Source organism: Oncorhynchus keta, chromosome 6, assembly GCF_023373465.1.
Source record: "Oncorhynchus keta strain PuntledgeMale-10-30-2019 chromosome 6, Oket_V2, whole genome shotgun sequence".
Taxonomy (NCBI): domain Eukaryota; kingdom Metazoa; phylum Chordata; class Actinopteri; order Salmoniformes; family Salmonidae; genus Oncorhynchus; species Oncorhynchus keta.
Genome location: NC_068426.1, coordinates 38,962,906 through 38,985,944, shown reverse-complemented (window position 1 = coordinate 38,985,944; position 23,039 = coordinate 38,962,906). Strand labels below are relative to the sequence as shown.

The following is a 23,039-nucleotide window of genomic DNA, read 5'->3' as shown; positions in this document are numbered from 1 at the left end:
TGGCTCTTTGGATAGTAATAACGTTACCAACACGGCGATGACCCACGGACCTTACTATAACTTATTCATTTCTCGATAGCTTCTACTATAAAACAGTAGTCATAGTGCGGTTCTTCTCATTTTCAGGCTACCACTTGTCATAGCTTTTCAAGAATCCTTTTGACTTACATGGTAGGTTATTAGAATGTTTTGCCGAAATCAGGTGTCGAGAACCACGGTAGCAAGGGGGTCAGCATTGGATCTGGAAATACGACGAAAGGGGCATTTCAACACTCTTACGGACACGGCGCAGGTGAGTGGAGAGCTAACGTTTCGCTCCACAAAGTGATCATCCCGCCCTGTGTTAAATGCGTTATACCAATACAATAACAAAGGACCCCTGTTTAGATTTTTTTTAAACGAAAGGATAAGCCTGGAGAAATGTTAGTCTTAAATTCATAGACAGAGCTATTGATGAAAGGACTGACCATCCAATATATCAAAGTTATAGTTCTAATAGGCTAGGTCAGTTGAACTAAGCTCTTGAGTAATTTAGAAGTTATTTTCTTCAAGAGTCAATGAGTGTATATCATTTATAAGTCCTGCAAAAAAAAATGTACATAGCAAAAGCAGATTGCCCCTTTAACAATATTGCTTCGACTTCTTTTTCCCCTGAGAAAAAAACTTATTGTGGCTTTTGGTGATTGATACAATGACATCACATACTGGAAATGACAAAAACCCTAAATGGTTCTCAGAACTTGTGAAATGACTCATACCTGAGTAATCTAGTTGGAATGTACATATTGCTTCCTGGCCTTGAAATGATATTGTTTGTCTTCAGTAACTTCTCTCGCTCTCCATTCCTCCCTCCCATGGGAAATGATATTGTTTGTCTTCAGTAACAGTAACTTCTCTCGCTCTCCATTCCTCCCCCCCCATGGGAAATGGTATTGTTTGTCTTCAGTAACAGTAACTTCTCTCGCTCTCCATTCCCCCCCCATGGGAAATGAGACGCTTTTATTCCGACGGTATGTCACCCCCCCCCAGATCTTTGCCCTCTACTACTCTATACTTGGCACAGCCAGATTTCTTATCAGACTCATTTAACACTTTTATCAGCTGCATAAAAAACATGGAATGTTTTTTTTCAGACTCACAGAATCAACTGATTACATAATAAAGTCGCCAACCAAGACTTAGACCAAGGGGCATCTTCAGGTGAATTGAAGAATAGACGGAGGGGAGAAGGAGATATAGAGAGAATATGGGAGATGAAGAGCTGAAATCCCAACACACAAACACCCACACACCTGACCTAACGCCAGGGAGTGGGAGGAGAGCAGACTGTGACTCATATCATTGCTCAAGTGCCTGAAGACCAGACAGCTCCATTAGTAACAGTGAATGATTGATCCATAACTTCTGTTACCTCTCTAACTATGCGGTCAGTCTCACACAATGACTGTTCTGTCTGAGAGCAGCTTGGGGTTTTAGCCTGCAGTATATGATGCTGCCATTGGGGAAACCATCCGGTGTCCTCCTGTGTAGACATGGGTCTAGGTTAAAAACATTGGTTGGGTTCAAATGTAGCTTAAAACTACATCAGCTTTAAGCTAGCTAATTAGCACAGGTAGTCCACTCTGTCTTCCATAAACAAATGCTGTAACACCTATTAACGTGTGTATCAATTTAACCTTTAGTTTTTTAAATTTATTATTTCTTGCTGATATTAAAGATTATGGTCCTTATGCATCCAAAACCGTACCACACGCGACGCGTGTTAATGTTCAGACCGAACGTTGCGGCTCTTAACAATGTGGTCCTTCTGTAGCTCAGTTGGTAGAGCATGGCGCTTGTAACGCCAGGGTAGTGGGTTCGATTCCCGGGACCACCCATACGTAGAATGTATGCACACATGACTGTAAGTCGCTTTGGATAAAAGCGTCTGCTAAATGGCATATATTATTATTATTATTATTATTAAAACTCCCCCGTACAGAAGACACCTTCGTCCTATGACGCTTATGTGTAATGTAATGGAGTCATGATCAAGGGCTAAAATAATCCACCTCCTCTGCAGTTGACTGACCGTAGATCAGTAGGCCAAAGTGAGCTAGCTTTACCACCTATTAACATCTCTGCATAGTGCTGCAGTGTAGAGAGCCTTGATAATACTGTGGCAGGTTCCAATATCAGATTGGACAGCATTTCATTGTGTTTTTACTGGCCAGTAACCCACTAGGCAGTCCAAATCATTTTATACATTATTGGCTCCAACCCTCCCCCTCTGGAGTTGAATGGATTTGACAATGCTGTCTCACTGCATTGTCAATGCCTGAGGTCTGTAACTATGTGCTCTATGAACTACGAATAGATTGGCCATTGGATGTAGTACAGAACAGTCCAGGAGAGGGCACTGTTGCCTAAAATCTACTCAGTCATATTACAGTGCAGTACATGCAAATAGTGTAATACTTTGAACCATGATGAAAACGGCATGCTAACGATAGGTCAGAGCTGAAGATGGTGGTAAGATATCTGTTTATATAACATATGACTATGGCCTGTATATTACATGCTGTCAGGTAAAGGACATCCAGGTATTAGGTTAGTCTCCCCAGAGGTGGGACTAGTCTGGGACATGAAATAACAAGGCATACTAATCCATGTAAAATCCCTGCCTCCACTCCCCGGTGACTGGACCTTCTCTCGTCTCTCTGGCTGACTGTAGCTTTAATAACTCAAACTAGACTGGACTGTATATTCTGTATTGTAAAACTGGTGGAGTCATTCACAAAGTAGATGATGGAGCTCTTTGAAGGACCGAGGAACATGAACATCTTTGAAAATAACCAGGTGAGTGTACAGAACAGTGTTGGTACAGAGGCAGTACCAGACCTTTTTACTATAGCTTGGTCGTTGCGTAGGGATGCTTGTAATATATGGTGTACATGTGTGAATATACTCAGAAAATCTTTCTCAGGAGCGCCCATGATCACGTATTTAGGATCATGTATTTATGTGTGTACAAGATGGCTAGTGAAGAATTGATTGATGATGTATTGGAAGGAATATGGACTCTAGTCGGAATTTGGGCTGTGTAGACATCTGTTTGAAGTTGGGCCTGGATAGGAATTCTTATGTTTCTGCACAGATATGGTAATCAGGGACCTCATGTTAGGTGTGCTATATCCTGGTAGGTAACTGGTAGATGTTCGAGGGAAGAGACATCAGACATAACACAGTTCATTTGGACATGCTTGGACAATTATTTATTTTTTTAAACCTTTTTGGCTCCCGAGTGGAGCAGCGGTCTAAGGCACTGCATCTCCGTGCTAGAGGTGTCACTACCAACCCTGGTTCGATCCCGGGATGTATCGCAACCGGCTGTGATTGGGAGTACTATAGGGCGGCGCACAATTGGCCCAGTGACGTCCGGGTTTGGCCAGTGTAGGCCGTCATTGTAAATAAGAATTTGTTCATAACTGACTTGCCTAGTTAAATAAAAATGACTGTCACATGGGGATTTGGTTGTTCGGAGTTAAGTACACTGAACTAAAGGTTAATGGGGCTCCCGAGTGGCGCAGCGGTCTAAGGCACTGCATCTAAGTGCTAGAGGTGTCACTACCAACCCTGGTTCGATCCCGGGATGTATCGCAACCAGCTGTTATTGTGAGTCCCATAGGGCGGTGCACAATTGGCCCAGCGTCGTGCTGGTTAGGGTTTGGCCGGGGTAGGTCATGATTGTAAAATAAGAATTTGTTCATAACTAACTTGTGTAGTTTTAAAAAATAATGTAAAAATGGGATCTATCCATGCTTATAGAAACACAACATTCTATTGAGTATAATGGTCAAAATACTATAATTAAATGATGTAGTAGCAGCAGCACAAAGCATGATCATTGATCTCTTCCAATCCTCCAATCTTAACCTGGTTTGAATGTGTATAGTGATATAGAGTTAAACCAATGTTGCCACAAAACCTAAAACAATACAGCATAAGTCACAGGATAGATAATGTCACCACATTTTTCCCCACAACGTATTGTCTTAGCAGTCTGATCTGATTAATTATCCTGCCAGGTACCAATGCCAGTGGGCGCATACACACACACACACACACACACACACACACACACACACACACACACACACACACACCAAACCCTGATACGTTAGCTGGGTTGTTCCATGTCATTTCAGTAAGCCATGACACCCACCATCTCAGATTCTTCTGAAATGGTTTTGGTGGTTAAAATGTATAAGATTAGCATTCCTGCAACATTATTTTGTTGAAATATAATTCAACTAATTGATTGCACTCAAATTGGCCATTTTTATTTATTTATAGGATTCGTATAATATTCAGTAAATATAATACACTGAACAAAAATCTAGATGCACGATGCAACAATTTCAGAGATTTTACTGAGTTACAGTTCATAAAAGGAAATCAGTCAATTTAAATAGGTTAGGCCCTAATCTATTTGGAATTGTTTCCAGATCCTTGCGACATGGGGCTGTGCATTATCGTGCTGAAACATGAGATGATGGCAGTGGATGAATGGCATGACAATGGGCCTCAGGATCTCGCCACGGTATCTCTGTGGCGAGATTTGATTTATCATTAGATGCTTGTGATCGATCTCCTGCCTTGGTATAGGCTATGAAATGAAATAGGCTATGATGTTGTGCTTCTATCACACAGCAACACCATGCTGTAGTGTTGTATTGTTGTCAAATATTTAAAATAGTGGATGGATGAATGGTAATATTTGTTATCGGTCTAGGTTATAGTAGCAGAAATACTGTAAGTCATGTCAGAAAAGGAGTCCTGCAATTTAATTGATTTATATGATGAAACGTATAAGGAGTACACGCCCAGTTATGTGATCTCCAACGGCGAATGTACTCAGCTTTTTAAAAAGAAAATGAGGCCCCAGGATTGTGTCTCCTATTTCTGTAGCGTGAGGCAGCTTGATGAACAACTACACCCCCTGGACAGGAAGCTAGTCTATAGAAGGGCCTTACCTCGACTCTATCCCCTTAATGCGGAGTGCAAACAGTGACGCACCGGGTCCCATTTTTACAGTCTATGGTATGACTCGGCCAGGGATCGAACTCCCAACCATTCAATCTCAGGGCGGTTACTCAAATCACAAGGCCACTGAGTGGTAGGGTAGGATAGGAATTTTAAGTGGGTGGGTGTGTCTCTTTCGGATGTCTGACTGTCCTCTGGTGTTCCTCCTCATTGTCTGACACTGAAGTGTTTTTTTTTTGGACGTGGTGTTTATTATCTGAGTGGACAGGTTAGAAGACTGTGAGGAGAGCTCAGAGACGACATCATGACCGAACAGACAGCGTTCTTCTTGACTTGAGTCTTAAGTGCCAAACAACAACAAAGCCAGCACCGCGCCACTGTTTTGGTAAACCGCTGAGGAAAGGGGCTCATAAGGCATTTTCTAAGTAATGTTCTTCAAGAAACAATGGCTACGAGGTTTATGTACACTGTTTGTACCAAACATTAATATTTAGTTCCACAGAGATGCTGCCCCATGTTGACTCCAGTGCTTCACACAGTTGTGTCAAGTTGGCTGAATGGCCTTTGGGTGGTGGAGCATTCTTGATACACACAGCAAACTGTTGAGCGTGAGAAACCCAGCAGCGTTGGAGTTCTTGACACACTCATACCAGTGTTCCTGGCACCTACTACCATAGCCCAGTCAAATAAGGGATCATAGCTTTCAACTGGATTCACCTGGCCAGTCTGTCATGGAAAGGGCAGGTGTTTCTAATGTTTTGTACACTCCGTGTTTAATTAAATTAAAAGTCCAAAAATGTATGTGTAATCACACATCACAGTCTGTTTAACCCAAGATGCTATTTTGACCGGGTCTATCAGAGTGGACATTCCTGCAATCAGCATTCCAATTGCACGCATCCTCAACTTGAGACATCTGTAGCATTGTGTTGTGTGACAAAACGGCACATTTTTTTTAAATTGGCCTTTTATTGTCCCCAGCACAAGGTGCACCTGTGTAACGATCATGCTGTTTAATAAGCTTCTTGATGTGCCACACCTGTCAGGTGGATGGATTATCTTGGAAAAAGGAAAAATGCTCACTGTCGGGGATATAAATGAATAGCACAAAACGTAAGAGAAATAAGCTTTTGGTGCATTTCTGGGATCTTTTATTTCATGTAACATGGGAGCAACACTTTACGTGTTGTGTTTATATTGTTTTTCAGTGTAATAATAATGATGATTATTATTTGGAGGGTGCCTATTTCTCCTATTTCACACAAGTACAAGTGTGTATTGAACATTTGTTTTTTGCATCTGTTTTTGCATTTTGTTTTTTTTTGCATCTCAGGGAGTGGGGGTCACAGCTCATAAGTATAGTATCAAACCTCCTAGTTGGACCAAACATTTTCCTGACAACAAATTCTGCTAAATGTTTAAGGGGGAAACTGCTGAAAATGATATTACAATCCAGCTCTTAGTGGGCTGCAGGATGGCACTGATGCAGCAAGCTGGGACAAGATCACTCCTATGACATTTTTCACACATTTGACTTAATAGCAGGAATGGCATCACCTAGTGGTCAGAACCTGGTAATGTCAGGATGTCTGATGGGACATCAAATCTAACAACTTCAGACAAATTTCTCTGAACAGTTGGAAAAGAACCATCACCTAATTCGCTGAGAATATATTGCATAATTAGAAGAAACTATACTCTGAGCTGCAGCTCCATACTACTTGTCATACACAGAGAACTAATAATGTATACTTGTCGTTGGGGTGGGTGTGGGGGGGTCTGTGGGAGGATTTTAAATTTGGGGGATTCCTCATATCTTACTGATTGTAAGGAAAAAGTTTGGACCACATTGGATGTTAGGTACTATATTTATTGAATACTATATGAATCCTATACATTTTAAATGGACAATTTGGGCCCAATCAATTATCTTAACTTCTCAAGAGATCAGATTATATTACATCAAAATGTTGCAGGAATGCTCATTTTATCTGTTTCTAACTACAGACACAATTTCAGAACAAACTGAGATGGTGGGTGTCAATCCTCTTTCTTGTGCTGTTTTGAAGTGGAAAGCCCAAGCTGCTTGTTTGTCTAGGGTTTCTGGTAAACAGGACAGAATATATCGTTACTGCCCTCATCCTTCTGACTCGGCCTGGTCCAAGACCTCTGACTTCTGTTGAGTCGGGTAGTGTTGGGAGCTGTTGTTAGATATGACATTGTTGAATGTGCAAACTGATGAGTAAAGTAGAGCCTCTCCTATCTTTTCTGTCATCTTTCTCTCCCTATTGCTCTTGCTCTCCTCTGTCACTCAACCACTCAGGATGGTGAGGTGCAGCGTCAGATAGACCGCGAGGTGCGGATGCGTGAGGGGGCCAGTAAGCTGCTGGCCGCGTGCTCCCAGAGAGACCAGGCCCTGGAGGCCTCCAAGAGCCTGCTCACCTGCAACACCCGCATCCTGGCCCTGCTCAGCCAGCTGCAGAGGATGAGGGAGGCCCAGGTCCTGCAGAGATTAGGCCACAGGTAGGAGAGAGAGCGGGTGGGTGGGGGCAGTTTGCTGTCAGAACAATTTAGTAAATAAATAAAACCACTTCTCTGCTGCAGGTCCTGTATTGGTGGGTCACTGGATGAGAGGATGCCCTGCATGGGTCATGTGGCCATCTCAGGTGAGCGTGTACACATGCGCACACAGACACCATTGTAAGATGGCGCCGATAGATGGCAGCCCAGAAAACCTTTAAGTGTTATTACATACAGCCGGGAAGAACTATTGGATATCAGAGATGTCAACTTACCAGCACAACCAACACTACGACCAGGAATATGACTTTCCCGAAGCGGATCCTTTGTCTGTACCTCCCAGGGCATCTTAACTAATTCCAGAGGCCGACCCAAAATAAAGCCGTCGGAGGAGAGGGTACTGGAGCGGTCTTCTAGTGGGGCTTCGGATGCGCGTACACCACCCACGGCTTCCGAGTATGTTATTCGCTAATGTCCAGTCCCTAGTTAACAAAGTCGACGGAATCGGGGCAAGAGTTGCTTTCCAAAGAGATATCTGGGATTGTAACATACTCTGTTTCACGGAGACGTGGCTAGCTGGGGACATGCTCTCAGAGTCCGTACAGCCAACGGGATTTTCAGTGCATTGCGCCAACAGGAACAAACATCTCTCTGGTAAGAAGAAGAAGTGTGGGAGTAATTGTAACAACATACAAGAACTCACATCCTTTTCTTCACCTGACATAGAATTCCTCACAATCAAATGCTGACCGTATTATCTCCCAAGATAACTCTTCTTCTCGGTTATTGTCACAGCCTTGTCCCCCCGCAAGCGGATACCAATACGGCCATCAAGGAACTTCACTGGACTTTATGCAAACTGGAAACCACATATCCTGAGGCTGCATTTATTGTAGCTGGGGATTTTAACAAAGCTAATCTGAGAACAAGGCTATCAGCATATCGATTGCAGCACACGAGCGAGTAACTCGTGACCACTGCTACTCTAACTTCCGCAATGCATACAAGGCCCTCCCCGCCCTCCTTTTGGCAAAGCTGACCATGACTTCATCTGTTAGGTCCACAGATGATGCAATCTCAACCACACTGCCCTAACCCATCTGGACAAGAGGAATACCTATGTGAGAATGCTGTTCATCGACTACAGCTCAGCATTTAACACCATAGCAACCTCCAAACTTGTCATCAAGCCCGAGACCCTGGGTCTAGACCCCGCCCTGTGCAACTGGGTACTGGACTTCCTGACGGGCCGCCCCCAGGTGGTGAGGGTAGGTAACAACATCTCCACCCCGCTGATCCTCAACACTGGGGACACAAGGGTGCGTTCTGAGCCCTCTCCTGTACTCCCTGTTCACCCACGACTGCGTGGCCATGCACGCCTCAAACTCAATCATCAAGTTTGCGGACGACACTACAGTAGGTAGGCTTGATTACCAACAACGACGAGACTGCCTACAGGGAGGAGGTGAGGGCCCTCGGAGTGTGGTGTTAGGAAAATAACCTCACACTCAATGTAAACAAAACAAAGGAGATGATTGTGGAATTCAGGAAACAGCAGAGGGAGCACCCCCCTATCCACATCGATGGGACAGTAGTGGAGAGGGTAGTAAGTTTTAAGTTCCTCGGCGTACACATCACAGACAAACTGAATTGGTCCACCCACACAGACAGCATTGTGAAGAAGGCGCAGCAGCGCCTCTTCAACCTCAGGAGGCTGAAGAAATTCGGCTTGTCACCAAAAGCACTCACAAACTTCTACAGATGCACAATCGAGAGCATCCTGTATCACCGCCTGGTACGGCAACTGCTCCACCCACAACCGTAAGGCTCTCCAGAGGGTAGTGAGGTCTGCACAACGCATCACCGGGGGAAAACTACCTGCCCTCCAGGACACCTACACCACCCGATGTCACAGGAAGGCCATAAAGATCATCAAGGACAACAACCACCTGAGCCACTGCCTGTTCACCCCGCTATCATCCAGAAGGCGAGGTCAGTACAGGTGCATCAAAGCTGGGACCGAGAGACTGAAAAACAGCTTCTATCTCAAGGCCATCAGACTGTTAAACAGCCACCACTAACATTGAGTGGCTGCTGCCAACACACTGACTCAACTCCAGCCACTTTTAATAATGGGAATTGATGTAAAATATATCACTAGCCACTTTAAACAATGCTACTTAATATAATGTTTACATACCCTACATTATTCATCTCATATGTATATACTGTACTCTATCATCTAATGCATCTTCATGTAATACATGTATCACTAGCCACTTTAAACTATGCCACTTTGTTTACATACCCTACATTACTCATCTCATATGTATATATTGTACTCGATACATCTACTGCATCTTGCCTATGCCGTTCTGTACCATCACTCATTCATATCTTCATGTACATATTCTTTATCCCTTTACAATTGTGTGTATAAGGTAGTAGTTTTGGAATTGTTAGGTTAGATTACTCGTTGGTTATTACTGCATTGTCGGACCTAGAAGCACAAGCATTTCGCTACACTCGCATTAACATCTGCTAACCATGTGTATGTGACAAATACATTTGATTTGATTTGAATAGACAGGAAACTAAAATAGGAATCGCCCGTGCTTAGGTCTATCCAATGCTGGTCTGGCCAATCGTATTCCACGCTTCAAGATTGCTTCGATCACGTGGACTGGGATATGTTCCAGGTAGCCTCAGACAATAACATTGACATATACACTGACTCGGTGAGCGAGTTTATAAGGAAGTGTATAGGAGATGTTGTACCCACTGTGACTATTAAAACGTTCCCTTGCCAGAAACCGTGTCTTGATGGCAGCATTTGTGCCGAACTGACGTACCACGGCATGTAATCATGGCTAAGCGACTGGAAACATGGCCGAATACAGTGTAGTTATTCCCTCCGTAAGGCAATCAAACAAGCAAGGCGTCACTATAGAGACAAAGTTGAGTCGCAATTCAACGGCTCAAACCTGAGACGTACAGTTGAAGTCGGAAGTTTACATATACCTCAGCCAAATACATTTAAATTCAGTTTTTCCACAATTCCTGACATTTAATCCTTGTAGAAATTCTCTGTCTTAGGTCAGTTAGGACCACCACTTTATTTTAAGAATGTGTAATGTCAGAATAATAGTAGAGTGATTTATTTCAGCTTTTATTTCTTTCATCACATTCCCAGTGGGTCAGAAGTTTACATACACTCAATTAGTATTTGGTAGCATTGCCTTTAAATTGTTTAACTTGGGACAAACGTTTCGGGTAGCCTTCCACGAGCTTCCCACAATAAGTTGGGTGAATTTTGGCCCATTCCTCCTGACAGAGCTGGTGTAACTGAGTCAGGTTTGTAGGCCTCCTTGCTCGCACACGCTTTTTCAGTTCTGCCCACACATGTTCTATAGGATTGAGGTCAGGGCTTTGTGATGGCCACCCCAAAATCTGAATTTTGTTGTCCTTAAGCCATTTTGCCACAACTTTGGAAGTATGCTTGGGGTCATTGACCATTTGGAAGACCTATTTGCGACCAAGCTTTAACTTCCTGACTGATGTCTATAGATATAGCTTTAATATATCCACATAATTTTTGTCCCTCATGATGCCATCTATTCTGTGAAATGCACCAGTCCCTCCTGCAGCAAAACACCCCCAAAACATGATACTGCCACCCCTGTGCTTCCATCCAGAAGGTGAGGTCAGTACAGGTGCATCAAAGCTGGGACAGAGAGATTGAAAAACTGTTTCTCATCAGATTGTTAAACAGCCATCACTAGCACAGAGAGACGGCTGCCAACCTTCTGATTTGATATCATTGGCCTCTTTAATAAATGGAACACTAGTCACTTTAATAATGCCTCTTTAAGTGTTTACATATCTCACATTACTCATCTCCTATGTACATACTGTATACTGTATCCTTCACTATCTATTCTTTACTATCTACTGCATCTTAGCCGCTCTGTCACTGCTCATCCATATATTTTATACTTATATATTCTCATCCCATTCCTTTACTAGATTATGTGTATTAGGGTTTGTTGTGGAATTGTTAGATACTGCTGCATTGTCAGATCTACAGTAGAAGCATAAGCTTCGCTACTCTCGCAATAACATCTGCTAACCATGTGTATGTGACAATAAAATGTGATTTGATTTTGATTTGACCAACAGATACGGGTCGGAGTACTATATTTTACAGAAATGTCTCATTCTCTCTCTCTCTCTCTCTCGCTGACATTCTGCTCTTCCTCTTCCACTCCAGACCTGCGTATCCCACTCATGTGGAAAGACTCAGAGTACTTCAAGAGCAAAGGAGGTGAGTCCCACATAACCTTAAATGGCGCTGTCACTAACCGTGTCATGACGACGCATCATGTGGCAATGCCTGGAAACGCACCAATTTTGGGGGATTAAATCGGCGCTCCTGAACATCGGCCCTGAACATCTCGCATCCAGTAACAACATTGGACAGTAAGAGCACTTGATAGCATCCAGCTCCTAACAATAATGTTTGAATTGAATGGAACAGCCACTGGAAACCCTTTGGTCAGAATAGGATGCAGGTGGCGCATATTGAGAGAGTGGAGTCTCTATTGGCTATTTGTTTTTATTTAAGTGCACGCGGCCGGTACGTCATCAGTTCATCAGAGTTTATTTTGAGCCATATCTCTCCCACCACTACCAGACTGGCCTGAGTACATACATTCCATTGATGAAGTAATTCTAAGGTCTCAATCTATAATCTTGTCTAAACCAGTTACGTGGCTAATCCATGCAGATTATGACTCGTGCATGTGGGGTAAGCACAGTCAATTAACCGCCTCCTGTTTGTTTCTAAAAACACTTGTATTATCGTGGCTCCTCTCAGAGCTTCATCTGAAATCAGGTCAGATTTAGAGGTCACACCGGTTAATCCTGTGAAGGTGTAGTTATTGGACTCTTATTTAACCTACTACGTTCTCTCTATTTTTCCGCCATCTCTGTCCTGTTCTCTTTCTGCCCATCTTCTTTTCTCTAAAACTCCATCCTCTCCATCTCCCACTCTATTCTATTCCATCTTGCTCTTCTCTCTCTCTCTCGCTCTCTTTCAGAGCTGCATCACTGTGCTGTGTTCTGTCTGCTCCAGTGTGGCAGAGAGATCTATGACACAGACCTGGTGATGGCGGACAGGACTTTGACTGACATCTGCTTCGAGGACACCATCATATTGCAAGTGGAGTTGCTCTCATTTTGTCTCCTTCATTTATATGACACTATTAGTGCAGGTGATGTAGCATTTTGTCTGTGGTTTTAATATTTGCTTAGGAACGTATAGAGAGCTTCTGTCCTCTTCAGTTTAATTATGTTTGTGTGTAATTCTGTATTTCATTTTGTCCATGTTTCTTTGTTGATATTTGTTGCTATATTCACCTGTGTGCGTGTGTTGGTTCTTGTATATGATCCAGTAAGGAGGCGAGCCCGTGCTTTGAGCTCCGTGTGGAGCTATACAGTACCTGTGTGGTGGAGGACTTCTCACCGGGCCCAGGGGCACTAGGACCCAGGAGACATAACCGCCTCAGCAGCTCCCTCGGCTGCACCTCTGGGAGGAGGATCAGGGCAGCTCTAGAGTCTGCAGCCTGTGGTACCATACCCAACGTAGAGGGATGTGATGGAGGAGGAGGGTCTCCACCACCTCTGCTGCCTGCTCTCTGTACAGAGTGAGTGTTGATGTAACAGCTTGCACACGCATGACACACACACACAACTGGAATCAAATGCAACGGCGATGCACATAATGTCAACTCAAACTGGCCACACAAGTCGTCAAATATGCATACTCACATGCAGTACATTCCGACTAACTGTTGATTGTGTGTGGTTTCTGTTTGCAGGGGGCCAAAGTTTCACCTTCTGGCCCACACCACACTGACAATAGCACATGTTCAGGACAGCTTCAGAACACACGACCTGTCCATATCAGCCACAGGTGAGTGGCGACTCCTCTCTCTTTTGGCTGTTTACTGTCCTTGAATAGCAAAAGCAACAAACTCATCAACCAACATTGTTCCAGAGGACAGTGCATTCTGGCTGCCTCTCTATGGCAGTGTGTGTTGCCGTCTGGCCGCCCAGCCTCTCTGTATGACCCAGCAGGTTATCAGCGGCAGGATCAAGGTGAGTTCACTCTTTGTCATCGCCCTTAGTATCACACCAACCATCATCATTCGCATCATTTGTTTAATCATTCTGAGTTTTAGTATGATCATTAGAGTCGTAATGACGGTGCCTTCGGAAAGTATTCAGTCACCTTGACTTTTTTCCACTTTTTGTTTACTTTACCTTATTTCTAAAATGGATTCAATCATTTTTTTCTCTCATCAATCTATGCAGAATACGCCGTAATGCCAAAATATAAATATTTGTTTAGATTTTTTTGGTAAATGCATATAAAAACTTAAATATTACATTTACATAAGTATTCAGACTCTTTACTCAGTACTTTGTTGAAGCATCTTTGGCAGTGATAACAGCCTCTAGTCTTCTTGGGTATGACGCTAAAAGCTTGGCACACCTGTATTTGGGGAGTTTCTCCCATTCTTCTCTGCAGATCCTCTCAAGCTCTGTCAGGTTGGATGGGGAGCGCCGCTGCACAGATATTTTCAGTTCTCCAGAGATCTTCGATTGGGTTCAAGTCCAAACTCTGGCTGGGCCACTCAAGGACATTCAGAGACTTGTCCCGAAGCCACTCCTGCATTGTCTTGGCTTTGTGCTTAGTGTCGTTTTCCTGTTGGATGGTGAACCTACACCCCAGTTTGAGATCATCAAGGATCTCAATGTAAATTGCTCCATTCATCTTTCCCTCGATCCTGACTAGTCTTCCAGTCCCTGCCACTGAAAAGCATCCCCACAGCATGATGCTGCCACCATCAGGCTTCGCTGTAGGGATGGTGCCTGGTTCCCTCTAGACGTGACGCTTTCAAGCCAAAGAGTTCAATCTTGGTTTCATCGGACCAGAGCATTTTTTGGGGGTTCTCATGGTCTGAGTCCTTTAGGTGCCTTTTGGCAAACTCCAAGTGGGCTGTCATGTACCTTTTACTTAGGAGTGGCTTCCATCTGGCAACTCTACCATAAAGGCCTGATTGGTGGAGTGCTGCACAGATGGTTGTTCTACTGGAAGGTTCTCCCATCTCCACAGAGACTCTAGGAAGAGTTTTGGTGGTTCCAGACTTCTTCCATTTAAGAGTGATGGGGAACTTCAGTGCTGCAGAAATGTTTTGGTACCCTCACCCAGATTTGTGCCTCCACACAATCCTGTCTTGGAGCTCTACCGACAATTCCTTCGACCTCATGGCTTGGTTTTTGCTCTGACATGCACTGTGAACTGTGGGACCTTATATAGACAGGTGTGTGCCTTTCCAAATCATGTCCAATCAATTGAATTTACCACAGATGGACGCCAATCAAGTTGTAGAAACATCTCAAGGATGAGCAATGGAAACAGGATGCAACTGAGCTCAATATCTAGTCTCATAGCAAAGGGTCTGAATTCTTATGTAAATAAGGTATCTGTTTTTTTATTTATTTTTAGACATTTGCAAAAATACATTTTAGAATAATGCTGTAACGTAACAAAATGTGAAAAAGTCAAAGGGTCTGAATACTTTCCGAATGCACTCTAGTTTAGTCAAAAGCATCGTTATATTAATTCCTACCATTCTCATGATCAGCTTGAGAAGGAGCCTGAGTGCTGGACTGACATCTACGGTGTCCTCAAAGGGACAAGTCTTATCTGTTACCACAGTCAAGAGAGCATGGTTGCCCAAGAGGAGCCGTTATTCACCATCGCCATCAACAAGGTTCGTTACTCTTGTAAACACACAAGACATGTCAGCATATTCACACTGTCATCCATACACACGGCCAAAATGCAGAGACAGATGCAAATTTGCATGAATACTGAACTATAATCCCATTTAGCATCCACAAAAGAACAATACTGTTTTTATTAGAGGTTTACACCCCTTGTAGCAAGCTATAACAGCACAACACCACTCTGCATACAGTCTAGTACATCACTGGGGCTGAGCTTCCTGCCATCCAGGACCTCTATTCCAGGTGGTGTAAGAGGAAGTCCCTAAAAATGGTCAAAGACTCCAGCCACCCAAGTCATAGACTGTTTTCTCTGCTACCGCACGGCAAGCGGTACCGGAGCACCAAGTCTAGGACTAAAAGGCTCCTTAACAGCTTCTACCCTCAAGCCATAAGACTGCTGAACAGTTAATCAAATGGCCACTGGACTATTTGAAATTGCCCCCCTTGCACAGGCTCGATGTACACTCACTGGACTCTAACCATACACACACACACATGCATATGGACGCCACACACACATAGTATGTGGAGACCTTCAGATTAGTGGATTTAGCTATTTCAGACCGAGCCGTTGTTGACAGGTGTATAATTTGAGCACACAGCCATGACATCTCCATAGACGTACATTGGCAGTAGAATGGCCACACTGAAGAGCTCAGTGACTTTCAACATGGGACCGTCATAGGATGACACTTTTCCAACAAGTCAGATCATCAGATTTCTGTCCTGCTAGAGCTGCCCCAGTCAACTGTAAGTCCTGTTATTGTGAAGTGGAAACGCCTTGGCGCAACAACGGCTCAGCCACACAAGCGCACAGAACTGGACCGCTGTGTTCTTAAACGCAACGTAACCTGTAAAAATCACCTGCCCCCGGTTACAACACTCATTTCCGAGTTCCACACTTCCTCTGGAAAAAACGGCAGTGCAATAACTGTTCGTCGGGAGCTTCATGAAATGGGTTTCCCAATGGGCAAGCAGACGCACACAAGCCTAGGATCACCATGCGCAATACCAAGCGTTTGGATTGTGTAAAGCTCACCGTCATTGGACTAGGGAGCAGTGGAAACGCGTTCTCTGGAGTGATGAATCATGCTTTGTCATCTGGCAGTCCAACGGACAAATCTGGGTTTGGCGGATACCAGAAGAATGCTATCTGCCCGACTGCATAGTGCCAACTGTAAAGTTTGGTGGAGAAAGAATAATGGTCTGGGGCTGTTATTCATGGTTCGGGCTAGGCCCCTTAGTTCCAGTGAAGGGACATTAATGCTACAGCATACAATGATATTCTAGATGATTCTGTTCTTTCAACTTTGTGGCAACAGTTTGGGAAGGCCTTTTCCTGTTGGTACCGAGTCAATGTTCAGGGGTATGGGTTAGTCAAGATACTTGAGGTATGTGTACATGTAGGTAGGGTTAAAGTGACTACGCATACATAAAAAACATCTCATTCCAAAATCATGGACATTAATATGGAGTTGGTCCACCCTTTGCTGATATAACAGCTTCCACTCTTCTGGGAAGGCTTTCCAGTAGATGTTGGAACATTGCTGCTGGGATTTGATTCCATTCAGCCACGAGGTCAGGCACTGATGTTGGACGATTAGGCCTGGCTTGCAGTTGGGGTTCCAATTCATCCCAAAGGTGGGTTTGAAGTCAGGGCTCCGTGCAGGCCAGTCAAGTTCTACCACACTGATCTCGACAAACCATTTTTGTATGGACCTCGCTTTGTGCAAAGTGGAAGGGGCCAGGAGAGCGCTTAGGGCATTTAGGGTTCAGGCTGGTGCTGATTGTGGCCGACAACACCCAGCAAAAGTTAACAAAGAGTTAGATGGAAGTTTAATGTGTAAAATCAGCTAATCAAATTGTTTGGGGACAGACTTGATGGAGACAACTGAGCACTGAAGGTGTTCCTTGGTAAAGATTGCTACTCCCCTACCGTTGGAAGATTTGTCTTGCAGAAAAAGGTTATAACTAGAAAGGATAACATCAGTGTTTCAAACACTCTTTCTTAACCACGTCTCAGTAACGACCAACACATCTGGATTGGAGCTGTGAACCCACACTTTCAATTGATACATTTTAGGTAATAAGCTTCTCGTGTTAACGTGCAGAAAACCCAGGCTTTTACAAGAGCAGAAATCAGTGAAGCAGATATCAGAGCACAAATCGGTAATGGGGCTAGCAACGGTAGAAGGGCCAGGGTGTACATGCACATTTCCAGATATAATCAGCAGTAATATAATCAGGACACGGCAGAGGACAGGGAGAGCTCTGCAGTGCTGATTTAGGACATCTGAATGTGCATCAGATGAGAAAAATATAATATTGTATAGCAATTTCATCAGGTAACATGAATACAAAGCTGGCGAGAGTTGGTTAGAATGGGATGGGAGGCCAAAAGACTGTGTAACCAATAGAGAGTCAGAGTCCTGGGTGTGGGAACAAACACAGTCTACCCCACGGTTGGGTAAACAAGCAAGTTTAAAGTCAGATCTTGCTTTGAGCATTACAGGAACGGAATTCTGTTTTGCCTGCTGTTTAACCCCTTCATGTTCATTCTCTCACAATGACGCTAACTATTTCATGCAATGTGGTTGCTAATCAGCCTGACAGCAGCTACAGTACATGCACATGACAGCGGCTATAGTGGTGCGCGGGTCAGCTGTTTGTTCACCTGCACCTGCCTGTGTTTGCTAATAACCCACAACCGCCTGATATGTAAGAAAGTGAAAATCTAAGGCCCTTACCCGCTAATATAGAAAATGGGCTGTAGGCGACAGTCAGACACGCGGAAGGATTTATTTTTTTATTTGGTTATGCAGTTTTTTTTGGTCAACTTGTCTATAATTAGATGCACGCAGCTTCTCTTCTGTCATTGGCCTATATGTTGCCCTTGAAGACTAAATAAAACCTTACTCACCAGAATGGCAAAAATTGATAGAATGAATCCTTCAATCAAATTGGAATGGTCTCACACACACATTAGCAGATGTTAATGTGAGTGTAGCGAAATGCTTGTGTTTCTAGTTCCGACCATGCAGTAATATCTAACAATTTCACAACAACTACCTTATACACACAAGTGTAAAGGAATAATTAAGAATATGTACATATAAATATATGGATGAGCGATGGCCGAACGGCAAGATGCAGTAGATGGTATAGAGTACAGTATACACATATGAGATGAGTAATGTAGGGTATGTAAACATTTTATTAAGTGGCATTGTTTAAAGTGACTAGTGATACATTTATTACATCCATTTTTTTATTATTAAAGTGGCTAGAGATTTGAGTCAGTATGTTGGCAGCAGCCACTCAATGTTAGTGGTGGCTGTTTAACAGTCTGATGACCTTGAGATATAAGCTGTGTTTCAGTCTCTCTGTCCCAGCTTTGATGCACCTGTACTGACCTCGCCTTCTGGATGATAGCGGGCTGAACAGGCAGTAGCTCGGGTGGTTGTTGTCCTTGATGATCTTTATGGCCTTCCTGTGACATCAGGTGGTGTAGGTGTCCTGGAGGGCAGGTAATTTGGCCCCGGTGATGCGTTGTGCAGACCTCACTCCCCTCTGAAGAGTCTTATGGTTTGGGGCGGAGCAGTTGCCGTACCAAGCATACAGCCCAACAGGATGCTCTAGATTGTGCATCTGTAAAAGCCACATTTCTTCAGCTTCTTGAGGTTGAAGAAGCACTGTTGCGCCTTCTTCACCACGCTGTCTGTGTGGATGGAACATTTCAGTTTGTCCGTGATGTGTATGCCGAGGAACTTAACTTTTCACCTTCTCCACTACTGTCCTGTGGATAGGGGGTGCTCGCACTTCTGTTTCCTGAAGTCCACGATCATCTCCTTTGTTTTGTTGACGTTGAGTGTGAGGTTGTTTTCCTGACACCACACTCCAAGGGCCCTGACCACCTCCTTGTAGGCCGTCTCGTCGTTGTTGGTAATCAAGCCTACCACTGTAGTGTCGTCTGCAAACTTGATGATTGAGTTGGAGGCGTGCATGGCCACGCAGTAATGGTTGAACAGGGAGTACAGGAGAGGGCTGAGAACGCACCCTTGTGGGGCCCCAGTGTTGAGAATCAGTGGGGTGGAGATGTTGTTTCCTACCCTCACCACCTGGGGGCGGCCCGTCAAAGTCAAGGACCCAGTTGCACAAGGCGGGATCGAGACCCAGGGTTTCAAGCTTAATGACGAGTTTGGAGGGTGCTAAGGTGGTAAATGCTAAGCTGTAGTCGATGAACAGCATTCTTACATCGGTATTCCTCTTGTCTAGATAGGTTAGATGACATTGGTAAAGGTTTAAATGTCATATTTGCTTTTTTTCACGAAACAAAGACATTTAGGGAACAGGGATCAAATGCAACAACAACAACAACAACAACAACAACAACATGCCTGTGCAAAATGTCCAACTGACATCGGTTTGACCGGTTGTGAGAAAATAGAAAGCTGTGAAAATGACCCAACCTATAAATGACCTTGACTAACCTGTACCCCCGCACATTGACTTGGCACCGGTTCCTCCCGTATATAGACTCTTTATTGTGTTACTTTTGATGTATTTAAAAAAAAAAAAAAACTTTATTTAGTAAATATTTACTTACCCAACAATGCAGCTCAAGAAATAGAGTTAAGGGCTTGTAAAGTAAGCATTTCACACATGTGATAAATAATATTTGATTTGCACATGCTTCTGTTAAGATTTCAGTGTGGATTGTGTGTGTGTTTCTCCTCTTCTCAGGAGACCAACATCCATGTGTCCGAGAGAGGGCCTCTGCACCATACCCAGAGTATATCCATCAGCACACACGCCCGAGGTGACGAAGCTGTCACACACACTCTGGTCACACACACACCCCAGGACACACAGCGCTGGATGGAGGCCTTTTGGCAGCACTTCTATGACATGAGTGAGTCATACTGATACATTTAGTAAGATTTGATTGGATTTGATGAAGTTTGATTACATTCTATTTGGTTATTTATTTGATTCAATTGAAATACTTATCGATTTGCTGTATACTAGTGGACACAATCCCTGGTCCTGCATACTCACAGGCTGTGCAGGTTTTTGTTTTGACCCATTATACACTACTAGCCCTTCTTTAATCCGATAGGGACAGATAGAAGTGACATTTCCAGTTACATGATGATCATTACTGTTGAAATGTAATGTTAGGTTTTATCATTCTTGTCTTCATAAGAGGGTCATTATATTATATTATATACACATATACATACACATTTGAAGTCAGAAGTTTACATACACTTAGGTTGGAGTCATTAAAACTAGTTTTTCAACCACTACACACATTTCTTGTTAACAAACTACTGTACACCGAGCGATTAATTCCCAATGATTTCCCTCAACCTCAAGCAACAGAATTATCTCAGGATCCCCCTCCTTGTAATACACAAAATCCAGTTACTCACTCACATATTTAACACAATATACAATCCCAGACACTGCACCAAGCTTTTCTTTTCTTTCACTTCCTCCGATTCTAGAAGAATGTCTGTGTGGACGACACTGTGAGAATAGAAAACCTGTCGTTGTGATTTGTCCCTTTGTGTGAACTGTGTGTGTGTATTTGTAACGATTGAGAAATGCTTGTTGAGCCTCAGTCAAATTATAAAGATGAGTCACCAAACACAACACACACACTGTTCTGCTGAGAGGGTGAGGTTGGGTAATTAACCTAAATTCCATGCCTATCCTACACACAATTTTCTAAAATTGTGGCCAGATGGCCTGTAGCCGTCTGCAGGTGGATGTTTATTTTCACAAGTCTTGCCCTGGAGGCAGAACTGAGCGGTGTCAGCTGCGAAGTTAAAATAGTCTATATCTAAAAATAAATATGAAAACAAAAAATGTAGCTTTTGGGTCTTCCGTTAAGGTTAAGGGTTAAGCATTAAGGTTAAGCAGTGAAGTTAGGTTTAAATTCAGATTTGATTCCTTTGGGTCTGTGCCAGCTAGTAACCACTCTGCAGTGCTGCCTCCAGGGCAAGACTCATGACAATAAATGGCAACATGCTAGCCATGTCTGTAAGTCCTAGAAAACAGTACACACCTACACCTAGTAAACACACCTTTAGGTATTTTATCAGAGCATACAGTATTAGGGCCCATCGATCAAATACAGATTGAAAGGTTAAATCCACCTCGGATGTAAATCCGAAAATGACTTGGCCTTGCTTGTCACTTCTGTAAGTGCTCTTAGCGTGTAATTGAATTTATGTTCCCTTGTATGTACTTACGGTGTATTTAATTTTAGGATGGTCTGTTATGGATAGCAATGTCGAATATGTGTCGCTTATCTTGCTTTGTAAGTGTTTGGATGTTTCATGCACAAGAATGTTGTTTATTATTTATTTATTGTTTATTATATTATTAAGATTGTGGAAAATCCAAAATCCAATTTTATTTGTCACACACTTTGTAAACAGGTGTAGACTAACAGTGAAATGCTTACGGGCACATCCCAAAAATGCAGAGACATAAAAAAAAAGAGGCAGTATAATTGAAAAATAATAACTAGCAAAAAATACACAATGAGTAATAATAACGTGGCTATATACAAGAGGTGCTAGTACCGAGTGGATGTGCAGAGCTACAAGGTAATTGAGGTTGACATTGTATGTACGTACTGTAGGCTGTGATGAAGTGACTAGGCAACGGGATAGATAATTAACAGTAGCAGCAGCAGCGTATGTGATGAGTCAAGAGTTACTGCAAATAGGGTCAATCCAGGTAGTCCGGGTAGGTATTTACCTAACTATTTACCTAACTATTTACCTAACTATTTACCTAACTATTTACCTAACTATTTACCTAACTATTTAGCAGTCTTAGGGCTTTGGGATACAAGTGGTTCAGGGTCCTGTTGGTTCCAGACCTGTTGCATCGGTCTTTGACCATTTTTAGGGCTGACACTGCCTAGTATGATGTACAGGGCCGTACGAACTACCCTCTGTAGCGCCTGGCGGTCGGGTGGCAGTTGCCATACCAAGCGGGGATGCAGCAAGTCAAGATGCTCTAAATGGTGCAGCTTTAGAACCTTTTGAGTATCTGAGGCCCCATGCCAAATCTGTTCAGACTCCTGAGGGGGTAGAGGCGTTGTCATGCCTTCTTCACGACTGTGTTGGTATGTGTGAACCCTAGCAATTCCTCAGTGATTTGGACACCTAGGAACTTAAAACTCTCGACCTGCTCCACTGCAGCCCTGTCGATGTGTGTGGGTGCGTGCTCTGCCCTCCGTTCCTGTAGTCCACGATCAGCGCCTTTTGTCTTGTTGATTTTGATGGAAATGTTGTTCTTCTGGCACACTGCCAGGTCACTGACCTCCTCCCTATAGGCTGTTTCATTGTTGTCTGTGATCCGTTGTCTGTCTTTGACCAACATACCATCAAGCACAAGTTTCCTTTTAGATGGTCTATTGAAGGAATTTAATTCCTCTGTTTTAATTCCCAATTAAAATTAAACACTCTGTCAATTCATAAGAATTTGTAAGACTCTTATTTTATAGGAATGGACAGAGCCCGGTCTTAAAAGTCAAGTAACAGCCTTTATTCAAGAGAGTACTCCCGCAATACAGATTACCACAGGTTATAAACTGAAAATGACGTCATTAGTCC

The 23,039-nt window shown here is 43.4% G+C and overlaps 1 protein-coding gene across 3 annotated transcripts in view; it reads left to right on the top strand.

Annotated features, from left to right (window-relative positions):
• LOC118385501 (rhotekin-like) overlaps positions 1–23,039 on the top strand; it is a 59,903-nt gene continuing 36,864 nt past the window's right edge. The window contains exons 1-10 of one of the 3 annotated variants that reach the window (XM_035772688.2): positions 1–292; positions 7,349–7,548; positions 7,630–7,691; positions 11,816–11,869; positions 12,645–12,762; positions 12,999–13,250; positions 13,425–13,519; positions 13,604–13,704; positions 15,258–15,386; positions 20,146–20,314. In XM_035772688.2, coding sequence (XP_035628581.1) covers positions 185–292; positions 7,349–7,548; positions 7,630–7,691; positions 11,816–11,869; positions 12,645–12,762; positions 12,999–13,250; positions 13,425–13,519; positions 13,604–13,704; positions 15,258–15,386; positions 20,146–20,314 — 1,288 coding nt within the window. In that variant the 5' untranslated portion in view covers positions 1–184. Of the gene's footprint in view, positions 293–2,709; positions 2,839–7,348; positions 7,549–7,629; positions 7,692–11,815; positions 11,870–12,644; positions 12,763–12,998; positions 13,251–13,424; positions 13,520–13,603; positions 13,705–15,257; positions 15,387–20,145; positions 20,315–23,039 lie in introns of those variants that run through there. The other 2 variants (XM_035772687.2, XM_052521477.1) reach the window with 2 other exon arrangements.